This window comes from Mastigoproctus giganteus, chromosome 6 (assembly GCF_048544385.1).
Source record: "Mastigoproctus giganteus isolate SK-2022 chromosome 6, ASM4854438v1, whole genome shotgun sequence".
NCBI lineage: Eukaryota > Metazoa > Arthropoda > Arachnida > Uropygi > Thelyphonidae > Mastigoproctus > Mastigoproctus giganteus.
In genome coordinates, this window is record NC_143580.1 from 230345796 (window position 1) to 230363243 (window position 17448).

General features: G+C 35.7%; 1 protein-coding gene across 1 annotated transcript in view; it reads right to left on the reverse strand.

The window, feature by feature from the left end:
* LOC150085070 (ryanodine receptor-like) overlaps nucleotides 1-17448 on the reverse strand; it is a 180105-nt gene that overhangs the window by 27714 nt on the left and 134943 nt on the right. Inside the window, exons 8-10 of the mRNA XM_090376769.1 lie at nucleotides 16228-16321; nucleotides 13116-13190; nucleotides 8964-9120 (exon numbers count right to left, since the gene is read on the reverse strand). Of these exons, the coding sequence (XP_090232895.1) occupies nucleotides 8964-9120; nucleotides 13116-13190; nucleotides 16228-16321 (326 nt within the window). The remainder of the gene's footprint in view (nucleotides 1-8963; nucleotides 9121-13115; nucleotides 13191-16227; nucleotides 16322-17448) is intronic.

Genomic DNA, 17448 nt, shown 5'->3' on the forward strand with positions numbered 1-17448 from the left:
AGTTGTCAGATACAAGAGATGTTGGATCTGTTGAAAGAGATGCAATAAGATTAGTGAGGGGAAAGGACAGTCTTACCAAAAAAAGCGTTAGTATTAGTAGTGGCCAATGATGCAAGAAAGCAAGCTTATACATCATCAGTAAAAAAAAAAAAAAAAACTACACTTCCCATTTCACCTATTCATTCCCTTCAATATTTTGCCTAGTTCTTCCTTGAATTTATTTAAGCTATCAACTTCCACAACAGTAATCAACCACCTGTTGGCAAAAGTCAAACTTCTGCAACCCCCTTTCCTCAATATGAATTTGTGCCCACTCATGTGTGCAGTATGAGCAAGGGGAAGAATCCCATCAGCATTGAGCTTGCTCAATCCATTCAAAGCCTTAAAGGTATTACCTTGTAGATCACCTCACAGGTGCCTAGTCCCCAGCCACTACAAATTGCAAAACTGAAGCCTTTCTTGGTAAGAGCACACATTTGTTCCCCTGAACAATCTTGTTGCCTTTCTCGGTACTCATTCCAGCAGCTCTACATCTTTCCTAAAATGAGGCCTCCAGATATGTATGATATGTATGCATTACTTTGCATTTGTCAATGTTAAACTTCAATTGCCATTTCTCAGCCCGTCTGCCTAACATTTATAGATCCTGTTGCAAAAGCATACTGTCATTCCTGTCATTAACCATTCTGCCAACCTTTGTATCGACTGCAAACTTTGACATTAAGCCTGATATACCTTCATCAATGTCAGGGCTGGATATTGCTGTTCGTATGCCCTAGGCACTTTTATTCCGAAATGTGCTAAAAAAGGGGGGCAAAATGTTTCTTCTATTTTAACACTTTGACTGCGAATCACGTCAATTAATGACTCAAGTTTCAACTATAATAAATGACAAACCACCTAAATTGACAGAGCGACCATCACTTCTATTCCTCTAGTTTCGAGAACAGTCGCTAGAAAGCACATGCGTATTGAATTGAAACTCCTAGAGTTGAGTGCAAAGAAATATCACGAGTAGGAATGATTTTCAAAAACTGGTTTGTTTTTTTTTTGCTTCCTTTGTAGGCCCTAGGCACTGTGCCTAATGGGAAATCCAGCCCTGATCAATATCATTGATAAACATACAAAACAACAATGGGCCCAACACCGAACACTGGGGGACTTCACTAATAATATTAGTCCACAAAGAGCAGAGTCCACTGATTACTACTCTCTGTCTTCTCCCACTCCTCCATCCTTTTATTCATTGTAGCAAATTGTCCTTAATGCCATACTGCTCCCATTTGTACTAGTCTTCCAGTTGCAACAGTATCAAAAACTTTCCTGAAATCCAAGTACAGTAGATTCCGGTTATTTTGGACACATCGGGACTAGTGCATTTTGGTCCGATTAAGTGGCTGCCCCAATTATCCGAAGTTTCACATAAATAGTTAAAAATACAATGGACCCCCGCTTTACAATTGCTTCACTGTACAATCAAATCACGTTACGATGGACTCACCATAGTAAAGTACCGTTCACTATACGATGTGTAATAAGCGCCGGTCATTGTGATCACGTTTGTGAATTGAATTTTAATTCTATTAAACAGCGAAAATAGGAGGAATATTATCCACAGGCTATAAAAGTAAAGATATATTAAGCACAAATTTACCCTTTATTACCATACCAATTAAAAAATTAAATAATACGTGATAATCGGAATAATTAATACGTACTGTAATATGTACATACTAACTAGTTGACATTTCTGTTCACTGACATTTGTGGGTGGGGGTTAAAATTTAAAACAGTAAAAAGATAAGCAATCAATAACAAAGAATACAGCATACACAAATTGCAAGTAACACGATACGCGCAAGTGAGAATGGATAACAAGTTATAAAGCTTTAAAAACAGGAATGAAGAGCAGATTCTGAAAATTAATTTTTTTATATGATTGAAGATTCCATGGAAGTGTAAACACATTTCACCGTAATAACCCACAGAATTCCAGCTATCGGTATTATCGCAAATTCAATAAGATCGAGTTTACTATCCATTTATGATAGATTGCACTAACAGAAAAGCCTAATAAACAGATGACTGCTAATTGTTTTTATTGTTTTATGGTTGTGACTTCCAGAAATTCGACCGAACCACATGGTGCAGTCGGAGACAATCGGAGGGTAATCTCCAGTGCTGTGGTCTCCTGCCCCAATTAAACAGCATATTGTCCCAATTAAGCAAAGTAAACCCTGGCTATTTTCTCGATTGGGTTCTGTTTTTTAAGATTTGCCCCAAATAAACGGCTGCCCCGATTAACTGGTGGCCCAAATAACCAGAATCCACTGTATATGATATCAAAATTATTTTTTGCATCTAGTTCTTTTGTGACCACATCATAGTAACCAACCAAACATCAAACACGATTTCCCCTTAACAAACCCATATTTTGTCCGAAGTATAATTTCAGTCTTGTCTGGATAATCCTGCAACTTTTTTAACCAGTGACTCCATTATTTTCTCTGGAACAGAAGTTAAACTAACAAGTCTGTAATTACTTTACATCACCAAAATTTGGAAACAGCTCTGCAAATTGTGGCAAGTGGAGACTAGGCACCTATGAAGAGATCTGGTTGAGTTGTTTAAGGCTTTGAATCAGTAGCATAGCCAGGTTTTGAAGTGAGGGGGAGCAAAGGGATAAAAATAGGCACCTATTGTTTGTTTGAATGTCATTTTTTTTATACTTTTCATCATATGATAGGGGGAGCATTTGCTTCCCCTGCTCTCCTCCTGGCTACACCATTGCTTTGAATGGATTAAGTTAAGCACAATTCTAAAGTAACCCTTCCTCTTGCTCACACTACATACATGAAGGGTCATAAATTCAAGTTAAAGAAATATGGTTGTAAGATAGATATAATTGGAAATTTACCTTCAGCCAGCAGGTAATTGATTGCTGGAACAAACCTACATCATGAGTTGTAAATATGGTTAGTTTGAATAAATTCAAGGAAGAACTAGGTTATGTGTGTGGGTTTTCTTTAGCTGATGCTGTATAAACTTGCTTTCTTGCATCATTTGCCACTACTAATACAACTGATAGTAATCTCAATTAACAGATCCTTTAAAGCAGGGCCAAAAAACCATTTCCACCATACAAGCTGCTTTTAAAATGAACAAGGTAAAGAAATAAACAAATCAAACCATTGCATTTTTTTCCATAAGGTTATCTCTATCTACTTTTTAGGAAAAAAAGGTAGTAAAAAGTACAATATTTAATATTAATATGCAAACAAATTTTGGTAATTCTTACAAAAAGTTTGAAGTTGATTTTTTGGTAGGATTTTTTATTTTTTATTTTTGTGTAGGTATATTCTTATTTCTGTATACATTTGGCCTACATTAGTACATTTCTGTACTACATTAGTGCGGAAAAGACCAAATGCACAGGGGGAAAAAATCATTATTTAACAGCAAGAAGAAATTGTTGATCAGTTCATATGAATGATGTCATTAATAAGCTCACAAATGTATGATTGGATGAAAAATCTGTGAAAAATCTGAAACAGCTGCTATGTAAAATTGGCAGTACCATTAATGGTACCCAGATGACACACTCATTAAAAAATTGAAGGTCCAGACCATAACATCAGTGATGACAAGTGTGACAGTAGCAACAATGAGTCTTCAGCATTATATAATGAATAAAAGCATCATTCTTCATTAATTATGTTTAATATGCACTTATGAATTCGTGTTTAAAGTATACTAAGAGTAGGAGTAGGAGAGTAGGAGTTTAAAGTATATTAAGAGTAGGAGACCAGTGGAATTACTTAACAAGTACAGATCACTGTTGAAAAAAAGCTGTGAATTAGGGTTGAATTTGAAAGTGTCTGCAATTCTGCCCAGACACGACAGGAGGTAGTATATGATGAGAGCCTTGTCGATCAATTCAGCCCTGGAAGGATTGTGCAAGGCTCAAGGGGTAGAATTTTTTTCAGCTTGGTCTGTACTTGTCAACGGGAGAGACTGCTTCTACAGGAATGGGATACACTTAAATAGAAAGGGTGCAAGAATATTTGCTGATGCTATAGAGGGCAGTGTTAGGTGGGTCAGAAAAATGCTAGCTTGGGGGGATACAAAAACTAATAGATTAACAGTAGCCACTGGCAAAGGTGAAAGTGATTCTTGCACTGCTTCTAATGGAATGAGCAGCAGCCTGGAAAACAAGATGCAGGGTATTTCAGAGACAGCTGCGGTACAAGTAAACACATGAGTTGTGTTAGGGTAGCTAAGAATAGGAACAGGTGCATACTTACGTATACACCAATGCTAGGAGTTTGGTAAATAAATTTGATGAATTTGAAGTATTTCTCAAAACGTCAATGGCAGATATTGTTGGGATATCAGAGACGTGGTGTCACACAGATATAAGGAATGCAGAACTGGAATTTGGGAAGTACAATGTGTACAGGAAGGATAGACAGGATAGGAAGGGAGGAGGGATTATGCTATTAGTTAGAAACACATAAAATCCATCCAAGCCAATGAAGCCAGTTGACATTGCTGGACAGTGCAGTGTCGAGTCAGTTTGGTGTGACATAAGCATTGGGAGATCAAAATTGAGAGTAGGAATGTGTTATAGGCCTAATGACTCTGATGTTGTTGTTGTTATTTGGTTTTTAGGAGCATTAGCAACTAAGGCCATATTGCTGCGGGGATATGCGGTGGTCATTCCCTGACCTTTCCGCATCCTCTGTATTTGGTGGTCACGGGCTCGAACCCTGGTCTAATCAAGAAGCGTGTGCTATGAGCTGCTGCTCCTGCCCACCTGGCTACGGAGGCACCTAATGATTTTGATGAGTATAATAAGAAACTGTACGGGAAAACAGAGTGGACCAGAAAATCAGAGAGTCTTATAATGGGGGATTTTAATTTCCCAGATATTGACTGGAATTTGTGGGTTGGTCACTCACACACTGGCAAGTCTTTTCTGGATTTATTGGATGATTGTTTTCTACATCAGCATGTTCGGAAGGCAACTAGAGGGAGTAATACTCTTGATCTCATTATCAGTAGTGATTCTTCATGCGTTAAGAATCTGCAGATAAAGGAACCACTAGGTGGCATTGATCACAGTGTGCTGAAGTGGGATTTACTCAAAGAGATAACTGTTGTTGTTATTTGGTTTTTAGGAGCATTAGCAACTAAGGCCATATTGCTCTGGGGAAATGGGGTGGTTATTTCCTGACCTTTCCGCATCCTCCATATTTGGTGGTCATGGGCTTGAACCCCGGTCTGATCAAGAAGCGTGTGCTATGCACTGCTGCTCCTGCCCACCTGGCTACAGAGGCGCCAAAGAGATAACTACCATCAGGGGTAAAGGGAAGGGCTTTTGCGTTCGTAAAGGCTACTATGGTGGTCTGAGACAGTATTTAAATTCTATACAGTGGGACCAACTGATGATGTTACCAACAGCAAATTCAAAATGGGAAGCATTCAAAGAATTTATCTTGGAAGCTACTAGTCTTTACATACCAACTAAGAAATATTGTTCAAGGTTTAGGCCTAAATGGATGTCAGATGAACTAATGAGACATATGGCAGAGAAGAAAAATGTATGGGATACATATAAATTAATGGGTGACATGGAAGCCTATGATAGATATAAGCTGGTCTGTAACCAAGTCACAAAGGAGATTAAGCAGGCAAAGGCAGATTATGAGAAATCCTTGGCAAAGGATGCAAAGAAAAACAACAAAGACTTCTTTACCTATGTAAACTCTAGAAGGAAAGGGATGAATCAGATTGGTCCATTGGATATTGATGGTTCAACTGTTGATGATCCTGCTCAGGTGGTTAACAAAATAAATGAGTATTTTGCATCTACATTCACACATGAGGAGTTATTTAGGGAGGGGAATGCCAGAAGTGAATTGAACTCTGGCAGTGAGCTAGATGATTTTGTAATAACTGAGAGGAAAGTGGAGGAGAAATTGTTGAAGATAAACATAAAAAAGGCATCCAGGGTGGATGGGCTCTATCCAGTTATATTAAAGAAGGCAGCAAAGGAACTAAGCAAACCCTTAGCCATAATTATGAGAGCTTCTTTGGACTCAGGGGAGGTACCCATGGACAGGAGATGTGCAAATGTGACCCCAATTCACAAAGGAGGATCAAAGGGCAACACAAGTAATTATAGACCTGTTAGTTTACATCCTGTTACAGGAAAATTAAACACTGTAAAAGAAACACTGCAGGATCATCTAGACAAGACTTCAGTTATAGCTCAGACACAGCATGGTTTTGTTAAGGGAAAGTCTTGCCTGACCAATTTTATTGGATACTATCATGTGGTCACAAAGGAACTGGATGCAGGAAATAACTTTGATATCATATATTTGGATCGCAGAAAGGCTTTAGATACTGTTGCGCATGGAAGACTTCTGAACGAATTGGAACAGTGTGGAATTGGAGGCAAATTGCTGCTATGGATAAAGGGATGGTTGAGCAGGAGAAGACAGAGAGTGGTAATCAATGGACCCCGCTCATCGTGGACTAATGTTATTAGTGGAGTCCCTCAGGGTTCAGTGTTGGGTCCATTGCTGTTTTCTGTATTTATAAATGATATTGATGATGGTATATCAAGCTTAATGTCCAAGTTTGCAGACAATACGAAGGTTGGCAGGGTTGTTACGGACACTAATAACAGTACGTTGCTGCAACAGGATCTAGAAAAGTTGAGCAGATAGGCTGAGAGGTGAAAATGAATTTTAACATTGACAAATGTAAAGTACTACATATGGGAAGCAGTAATCCCAGAGCAACGTATCAATTCTGTGGTACTACACTGACAGTGGAAGAGAATGAAAAGGACCTGGGGGTAATTGCACAGGCAGATATGAAGTTTTCTGAGCAGTGCAGACAGTCTGCAAGAGTAGCTCATGATGTATTCTCAATGACATACAGGAATTTTTCTAGCAGGGATAAGGAGGTGATTATCCCCTTGTATAAGGCAATGGTCAGGCCCCACCTTGAGCACTGTATACAGGTCTGGAGGCCTCATTTTAAGAAGGATGTAGAACTGTTGGAACGAGTACAGAGAAGGGCAACAAGATTAGTGAATGGAACAAAGGGTTGCTCTTACAAAGAAAGGCTTAAGTTTTGCAAATTACAGTGTCTGGAGACTAGGCACCTGCGAGGTGATCTGATTGAGGTGTATAAAGCCTTGAATGGTTTGAGCATGCTCAATGCTGATGGGATTCTTCCTCTTGCTCAGAATAATCACCTGAGAGGGCATAAATTCAAATTGAGAAAAGGCAGATATAGGATAGATGTGTGGAAGTTTGCCTTTAGCCAGCGGGTAGTTGGTTGGTGGAACAGACTCACATTCTTTGTTATGGAAGTCGATAGCCTAAATAAATTTAAGGCTGGGCTGGATAGGTATTTGGAACGAACGGAGGGGTGAAATGGGAGAGGTTTTTTTTTTTTTTTTTTTGGCTGATGCTGCATAAGCTTGCTTTCTTGCATCATGTGCCTCTACTAATGCTAATGCTAATGCTATAAATTATAGCATTAAATTATTTACACAATAAATTATTTTTTCCCAAAAAATGGGTGCTTCTTATAATCCAGTACATACGTAAAATATGGTATATTGTTTTAAATACATTTAATGAGTGTCATTCTTTTTTTCTATGCAAAGCTCAATTTTTATCAAAACCAACATTTAACTTTCTAATATTACTAAATAACAGTTTACTAAATGTGCTTCATGGAGTATTCAAAGATACTTCAATATCAAAAAAAATTTTTTTTGTTTGATACCTTGAAATTTCTACCACACAAATTTTGGGTTTGATCTGACAATTCATTTTTTTTTTTGCCGCACTTCATTCAGTGTTGCAAAACCAAAGTGTCATAATGGATAAAGTAGAAAACAGATCAGTGATTAGGTTCCTCTCTCTGCAAGGGGAAACACCCAAAACAATCCATGAAGAAATGGCCACTGTTCATGGAGAAGACTGTCCAGGTTACAGTGTTGTTGCATGTTGGTATAAATAATTCAAATGTGGAAGCACCTCAGTACATGAGGATGAAGAAATTCCAGGATGCTCAGGAACCCAGGAATTTCTTCCTGGAGAGTGTTGCAAAAACTGAGGCATTAATCCTGGAAGATCACCATATTAGCATCAAGAACTAGCTGCAAAGCTCCAAATTAGTGTAGAGTCTGTGGAGAACATCCATCCATCAACAGTTGCACATGAGTAAAGTATCTGCTAGATGGGTTCCCAGACTTCTGACCCCTTACTAGAAGAAGGAAAGGGCACAATGTGCACATGAAATTTTGTCAATGTGCCAGGAAAAGCAAGAGGAGAATTTTTCATGGCTAGTCACCATGAATGAATCTTGGATCCATTGCTATGATCCCAAAAATAAACAAATGCCCAAACAATGGAAGCATGCAGAATCACCCCCCCACCAAAAAAGGCAAAGGTGCAACCAAGTGCTAGCAAGGTGATGTGGCCAGTTTTTTGTTGGGATCAGCATGGTGTAATACTAAAAAATTACCTTCAATAGGAATGTATTGTGATAGCAAAGTATTATTCCAATCTCCTCATAAAACTAAGTGCTGCTATAAAAGAAAAAATATGGGGAAAGCTGTCGAAGTCCTTTGACTGTCCTTCAGACAGTCAAAGGACTTCGACAAAATTAGCCTGCAGAAGTGTAGTGAGAGGTGGCAAAAATGTGACATTTTGTGTGATGACTATGTTGAAAAAGTGTAATACATGTGTTTGTTTCAACCTTCTATCACTGGGTGAACACAAATCGTTTATGAACCCCCCCCCCCCATACATGCATTCATCCTAATACACATTTCATAAGCTGCTTCGAAAAATGAATAAATAAAGATTAAATTTTCTTCCTTCTGCATAATCTAACATATCATTTACTACTCAAAGAAATTAACCTGTTACCTTTGTGTGCCTAAGACAGAAAGCAGTTGCAGCTACTGTTGCCTCCTCCCTTGATACCAAGACTACTTCTTTGTTTTCATTATAAGCTAAGTACCGCCCTGTTGTGATATGTCGCACTCTGAGAGGGTAGCACCAGTTTATAAAGCCTCCGGCCCATCTAGTATATAAATATAAGACATTTCATAGTAAAAATGGCCTACGTGCTCTGGATTCATTACGAAAACTTTTTATTTTTGTTGCTCAGAGCAAAACTGTAAATACCAGTTTTGCTCTGAGCAACAAAAATAAAAAGTTTTCATAAGACATTTCGTTACAATAAAATATACAAAATTAAACATGGTATAATCAATTAATGATTTAACATAACAAAAGAAAATTTCCTTTGCTGTGCCATTTCTCTTTAATGAATGTTGTGTTTTCAGGTAGCAATTATGCCATACTACATATAGGATATCAGACTGCTGTCCATTCCTTGAGTGAGTGAAGACCCTTGCTTGTTTCTTTTTTATTTGGTATATTATTTGGTAGTAGTCTTTCTATAGTAAGTTTGCTTCTCCCCAACCCCTTAGTAAGCATGTAGCATCCTTTTTGAAGTTTGCAGCAATATTAACATGGTATAATAGTTTTTTTTTAACTGTATTAAATCATAAGATATTTCAGCTTTTATGTAACAATATACAAGCATATGAATATTCTAGTACTAACAAAATTACAGAACATAATATAGAAAAAACCATTATATACATTGTATTTATAGAATTTTTAATTTGTATCTATTATACACATTGTTTTTATAGCCCAAACACATGCCGCAACCAGGCAACATCTTTTTGCTGTCCAACTTCAAACTCACAGAACCAACTTTTCTTCTTCCTCATTTATTCATTCAACTTCTGTTTTCCTCAATAATCTTCCTTCATATGTATTTCCTGAAAATTAAAATCTACAGAAGTTCAAATCTAATGTCAACAAATATCTTCAACCCATGCACGGCACTAAGTACTATAGGTTCTAATAGCTCTTGTGTTTGGAGTTTTCGTAAAAAAAAAAGAAGTAATAACTTATCATTTTGGAAAATATCAAGAAACCTAGCAAACTTTTACAAGTCATAATTCATAATATTGAGAAATACAATAATTAAATCCTACAAAACACAAAAAAATAATAAAACATCATGAAGGACTATTTCTGAAGTTAACACATTACAACAGTGGATCTTAAACTTTTTTCAGCTGGCGGTACCCTAAAATTATGCACTACATTTCATAGCAGCATAAATTATAGTGAGTAATTTTTAAAAACATGCCCATAAGTAATGCAGAGTAATGCAGGCCACCAAATTTAAAAGTGCAAATTTGGTACAGTAGAATGCTGATTAATCAAATAATCTCAAATTGAAGAGCCTGGCAGGTAACTTCCACAATGTTTGTCTCTCAACTCAGGCAACTTTCTCAGAATGGAAATTTCATTACACAATTCTCTCTACTGGTTGTTAAAATAAGTTTGGCGATATCCCTACAAAACATACATGGAACCCAGTTTACAAACTATGCATCACAATAATAATTTTACCTAAATAATTTTAATATTAATTAATTAAATTGTTTTCAATTAAATTAATTTAATTTAATTAATTAATATTAAAATTATTTAGGTAAAATTATTATTGTGATGCATAGTTTGTCCACTGAAATTATCCATATTAGTATTTCATCCAAAATACAACAATGAGTGCTTTATGATGTAGTGTAACATAATGAGGAATATAGAATATCATATTTCAGAACATTTTCCTGTCCCTCTGTCACACATAAACTTACAAGGCTATAGTATAATTGTTAAGTTTTATAAACTTAATCTAAATTATATCAAGTAAAGATAACATCCAGGTGTTTGGTGTGAGTGAGTGAGTGAAGGAGGATGATACACTTTGTTGTTTAATTTGTTATACTGCTGTCAGAAAAACCTAACAGAAGTCAGTACCAGTTTTCCTGTTTCTCGGTTTTGTGTAAACTAACAGCAATGCTGTAAGTCTGCATGCAAATGAGATATAGGAAAATGTTCTAAAATATCATATTCCACATTTTTCATTATGATATTGAATAAAGTGTTCAATATTATATTATTGCTGAAAGAGTGTATAAACTTATTACTTTGATTCCAATGGACAATTACTCCATCTGTCCAAATTCTCTAAAAAGAAAATGTTGCATGGAATCTTTAAGAGTTGGCGAATGAAGTTTACATCTCTTTTGTGTTCTTTTTAACTCTTCTATTTATTAAAACACATTAATGTTTGATTTATCCATAAATAATAAATGGTATTCAAAACTGTATCACATATAATATAAGTACCCTTTGCAGCAGTGCTGGTATAGGTGAAAGAAGAAAGGAAGGAAGACAGCATTATACTATCAGTTGGCTGAGGGGGAACTGCATGAGTAAATATTAGAACTAAAAATATTAGAATACCACCAACATTCTAAATGGGTAGAATGTTCCTAGCCATTAAGGATGGATAAATGGATAAGACACAAGATAGATAATCGCAATACAAACATTTCACAAAAACTAACAATGCAGTGTTTATGCAGAGCCTTTACATTATAAAAGATATTCTGTTCATCATGATATTTTTCTTCACCTCATTATAAGAATTAATGAGATGAACATTAAGTATCTGTCTTGTGCTTTCTGATTGTTTTTTTTTTCTCCTATTATTTAGTGATCATTTATAATGCATCCTTTTGATAGTTGATAAAGGAGCAAATTGCTCTGAAAGCTACAAAATGCTTACTGTTTTATCACTTTTAAGTTACTCTTAACCTTTGTGTTTTATGACTTTTATACTTTAACCTTTGTGATTTATCTATATATATTTTTTATTTGCTAAATAAAATACAGATCTATGATGCTCAATGAGTTCTACATTTGTACATTAATATATAGAAATAAAGAGGAATTTACCTCAATGCTTTTTTGTAGAATACTTCAACACGATGCACTCCTGAATTCAATCAGACATAAAATTATTTCTTAATGGCTTCCTTCCTTCAAAGACATATGAATGGTCTGATGCATCTGTGATTGATAGCTAAGGTCTCCCAACCCGACCACCAACACACAACTCTGAGTGCCAGAAGACATTATATCTAATAATAAAATCATTAAAATGATTGCGGTATACAAAAGTTAAAATCATTAAATTAGTTAAAATAATTTAAACCAATTTTGAACAACTTCCTTCCTAAAGTGGACTGGGGCTTTCTGACAGGCTGTATTAGTCACAGGATATAAGTAACATGAAGTAGGTTAGCCCAATAACAGTTGTGGTAGATGACTTTCATCAACCGGTGAAATACCACCACTTTGCTTATTGGAGGCTTGAAGTGGTGAAACCCATGTTTAGTCTCTAGAGCAAAGTTTCCGGCATCCCCCTCTCCCCATACTTCTCCTTCAACCCATGCACGGTACTAAGTACTATAGGTTTTGATACCTTTCGTGTTTGGGGTTTTCATAAAAAAAAAAAAAAAATCAATCGCAGATACATCAGACCATTCATATATCTTTGAGGGAAGGATGCCATTAAGAAATAATTTTACATCCAATTGAATTCAGGAGTACACCATGTTGAGGTATTCTACAAAAAAGTATTGTGGTAAATTCCTCTTTATTTCTATATATTTTATTTACATAGTTTTAAAATTTTAATAAAATTCTTTTTTCTTTAGTTTAATTGGTTGCAACAAGATTTATTTTATAACATGCTTATCTCCAATGCATAAAGCCTTTTTTTTCCCAGTATTGAATTATATTTGATTAATAGCTTTTGAAGCACTAATTATTAGGTGTATAAAAAATTTCTAATCCACTGAACAAAATATGGCTGCTTTACTGGCCACATTTTAGTCACCATTTATTTCCCCATATTCTGGAGAAATAAATAAATTTTGAGTATGACTAACACAGAATTTACCATATTTTAAGTGACTGTACTCTAAAAATATTACACTGGTAATTCAACAAACTAAATTATTATACTTATCTGCTTTCTTTATTTGCAGTCAGACAATAACAGATATATTCTATTAATACACTTTTTTTAATATTTTAACTTAAACATGATAAAAATTAGAAGAGAAATGTTCTTACTTGGTCCTAACTAGCTCTAACCTCCAGAGTGACCTAGCTTGGCTCAGTACAGCACCAACTTCGTAAACAACAATACTGTAAGACAAATAAAAGTAGACCTTATTTAAAAGTCATGCCAAGACTATTTTGCAAAATGTTTATTTATTTTTTCCTGTTTTTTTTTTCAATTTTTCATTTGATAAAATACTGTGTTTAAATGATTTAGGTATTAAAAATCAACATCATTAATTATATTACCAATTTTTAGGGATGATGAAACTTAGTATATTAAACAAAAGAAAAACAAGTGAATCTCATTTAAAATTGAAAAATTACACACACACACACACACACACACACACACACACACACACACACACACACACACACACAAGTAGTAATAAAATTTGAACTTGAGATAATGAAAAAACAGAAACATGGAATGCTATATAATCAAAAGAAATTACTAAAAGTTAAATTAAAAGCTATTTTCTTGTTTTCTATGGCAAAAACAGTGAACGAATCAATATCAAAGTTGGAGAGGAAAAGTGAGCAGGATCCATAAAAATGGTGAGCACAATTTAACACTTTCATGAGTGAGTTTCCTGAATGTGTATGGGCTCCCTATAGCCAGTTTTCCAGGAATAGGTCTGTGGCCTGAATTTCTTAGTGAAATTTTAAATTTTTGTAAAAATGAAAACATCATACATAATTGCTTTTAAATGTTAATTTCTTCTTATTCTGCCTTGGTTTCCTCTGGAATTAGAATACAATTATTGACAAAAATCAAATTAGAATTTTTACAAAAAAAAAATTTTTTTTAAAAATCCTAAAACACAGTTAAAAAACTAAACTTCCACAAAGCTGGACACATTATTTGAAATTTACTTGAAGTAACCATGTAAAAACACAGATTTACATATGTACTTGAGGGAGCCCACACATGACCAATGTAGATATCTATATACACACTCATGAAAAGGATAACAGAAAAAGAGATTACATCTTCTGCAATCACTGATCTCTACAGAAACCATAATTATCAATGTGATAATAATGACAATAATAATAATAATAATAAAAGAAAAATGCAAATTTCTCCAATGGACTAGACAAGATCTACGGATTACATTAGAAAAAACCAATCAGCCAAAGCTACCTACTCAGCTGAAGACCGGTAAACAGATCAGAGGGAGAGCCCTACAAATACCAGGGGATGATGCAAGCCGAACAGCTAGATCATAAGGAGATCAGGGCCCACCTGACTGAGAAGCCTGCTAAAAGTAAAGCTAATAGGGAGCTAACAGACTCCAGAATCACAGAGTGGATTAACATTGAGCTGGGGGAGATTGTGAAAAGGACCAGAACAATGATGGCCAAGAGCCACCAACACTAATTGAAATCAGCTGTCAAGAGACTGACCACAGCCCAGAAAAAGGAGGAAGAGATTTTAGAGACCTTATTAAAGACCAGAATAAAGCAAATGAGAATCTGAATGACTACTTCCAGTAAAATATAGTGCCAATCTAAAAGGCCATAAGGAAGACAGATAAGCAGACACCCCCACTCAACTTCAATGGAAGAAACAAAGATAGAAAGATGGACAAAGAAGGCACATGGCAAATGCTATAATGACCTCCATCAAGATTACATAGACAAGAAGGCTTCCAATGCATTGCTCACCAGCAGGATGCTGTTCCTAGAGACCAATGCATTCATGCTCACCATCCAAGACCAGTTAATCAACACTAAGAACTACAGAAAATACATTGCCAAGGATCCTGGAGCAACAGACTATACATGTTGAAGATGCCAACTGGCCCAAATACGGAGGATGCGGAAAGGTCAGGGAATGACCACCGCATATCCCCAGAGCAATATGGCCTTGGTTGCTAATGCTCCTAAAAACCAAATAACAACAACAACCAACTTGCCCCTGAAACAATCCAGCACATCACCAATGGGATATAGGGTGATCACCCAGATAGGGTACACTCACAGACATGACCAAGTCATCAGGATAACACAGCAGAAGCTAGCAAAGAAATACCATACTACAAGTATGAACCTCAGGCTGTAGTAGAGATCCCTACCCACAAGCTGTACTACTGGGACCATGCCATTACAATGGACAAGAGGTGCCTCCGTAGCCAGGTGGGAAGGAGCAGCAGCAGTGCGTAGCACATGCTTCTTGATTAGACCGGGGTTCGAGCCCGTCATCACCAAATACGGAGGATGCGGAAAGGTCAGGGAATGACTACCGCATATCCCGGAGCAATGTGGCTTTAGTTGCTAATGCTCCTAAAAACCAAATAACAAAACAAAACAAACAATGGACAAGATTATCTGCACAACAGACCGAACAAAACCTTATTAACAAGAAAAAAGAGACTATCTATCTGATTGAAAAAGCAGTATCCAACACCAAAGATCTCCAGAAAACCTATGAGGAAAAGATCAAGAAGACACAGGCAGGAAGTCTTTGACTTCCCAGAGAACACTTATAAGGAACTCCAGATAGGATAGCCAGTGAGTTTGATTGACCCATGCACCTTGTACCAGTACTCATCATGGGGATAGGAAAACCCACGAGGAGAAGAAAGAAAATAATATCGATAATAATATTAAATTCATCAGTATTAACATTCATGCAAATGTTTACTTTTATTAGAATCAATATTTATGTTAAATTTACTGATATTATTTTTAATCAATGCATTAATTAACAAAGGTTGAAGAAGTGCAGTACAATTATAATTAACAGCTCACTGCAGTAAGATTCAGTCTTCTCACAAATGACAGCTGGTTATTTATTTAATTTTCATTCAAAGGGTCATCTAATAACTTTTTAGCTTTATTCACAGATAGCAATGATAATATGATATGACAATATATGTTTCAAAAGTAATTTAATTTATTTTTATAATAATAATACAACATATTATTTGGTAATTATTATTATTGTCATTATTATTATTATTATTATTATACAATATATAATAATAATACAAATACATTATCTGGTTTCTGCCCTATCGATAATATATTATCAATAGGGCAGAAACCAAAATTATCTTAGCTGAAAGAACATACTCTCTCTAATAGGAAACATAAAACACAATAAACTTCTTACTTTTGTCCTGGTACATCAGCCCAATTAGGAGGAACAGTAAGACATTCATCACCCCCATGATAAAACCTCAACACTTCACCACCAAAAACATAGCCTAAAAATGGGGAAAAAAATAAAAATTTTAACTATGCAGTTAAAATACCATAAATATTGGCCAGAAAAAAATAAAAAATAAAAGAATTTTTTGCCCTCACAGTCTCAAAATCTTTAAGAAGTAATATTATTTGGGGGGGGGGGAGGCAAAATATAAAAAATATTTTCTATTTTCTGGTATTACATTTTTTTTTAGATTTTTCAGTTTAAGCAATAAAAAAAAACACCATTAAATTTTTAAAAACTTAGAATATATGTTTAACTTTACTGGACTCTTACAAATTCTCTGCACTCTGTGACAGGGGCATTCAGTTTCTCAGCATGCCTCTTCTATAGATACTTCCATGGGCACTTTTCTTCTGAATTAGCATCTGCAATTTCTGCTCTCATCCAAATCAGTCTGAAAAAGTGCCACAACTAATCACATCCATTCATTCTCCAACTCCAAACTCACAAAGCTAACTTTTCCTCTTCCTCATTTATATGTTCTACTTCTGCTGTTTGGAACAACATTCCTTTCCATGAAAGAAAGGTTGTTTCCAAAAATTACAATCTACAAAAATTCAAGACCAAGGTCAAACAAGTATCTTCTATCAAAACATGGTATTAAGTACTACAGGACTCTAACACCTTTCATGTTTTGTGATTTCCATAAAAAAAAAAACCTTGCAATTTTCTTGAGGCAAGATATGCTCAAGCTAGAATGATGAGTCTACTAAAAATCAAAACAGATGTTCTCAAATTCTTTCACATAAAACAGCAGAAAAAGCGCAAAATAAGTATACAGTAAGACCCCCCCCCCCCCGTATCTGCGGGAGACACGTTCCAAGACCTACTGTGGATGGCTGAAACCATGGATACATATAATAAAGTTTAATTGATTGTTTGTTTGTTATTTAGGAGCATTAGCAACTAAGGCCATATTGCTCCGGGAAATGCGGTGGTCATTCCCTGACCTTTCCACATCCTCCGTATTTGGTGGTGACGGGCTCAAACCCCGGTCTAATCAAGAAGCGTGTGCTACGCACTGCTGCTCCTTCCCACCTGGCTACAGAGGCGCCTCCTTTTAATTGATAAATTAAACACAGAGTAAGACATTACCAACATTAAATACAGTAAAGTACAGCA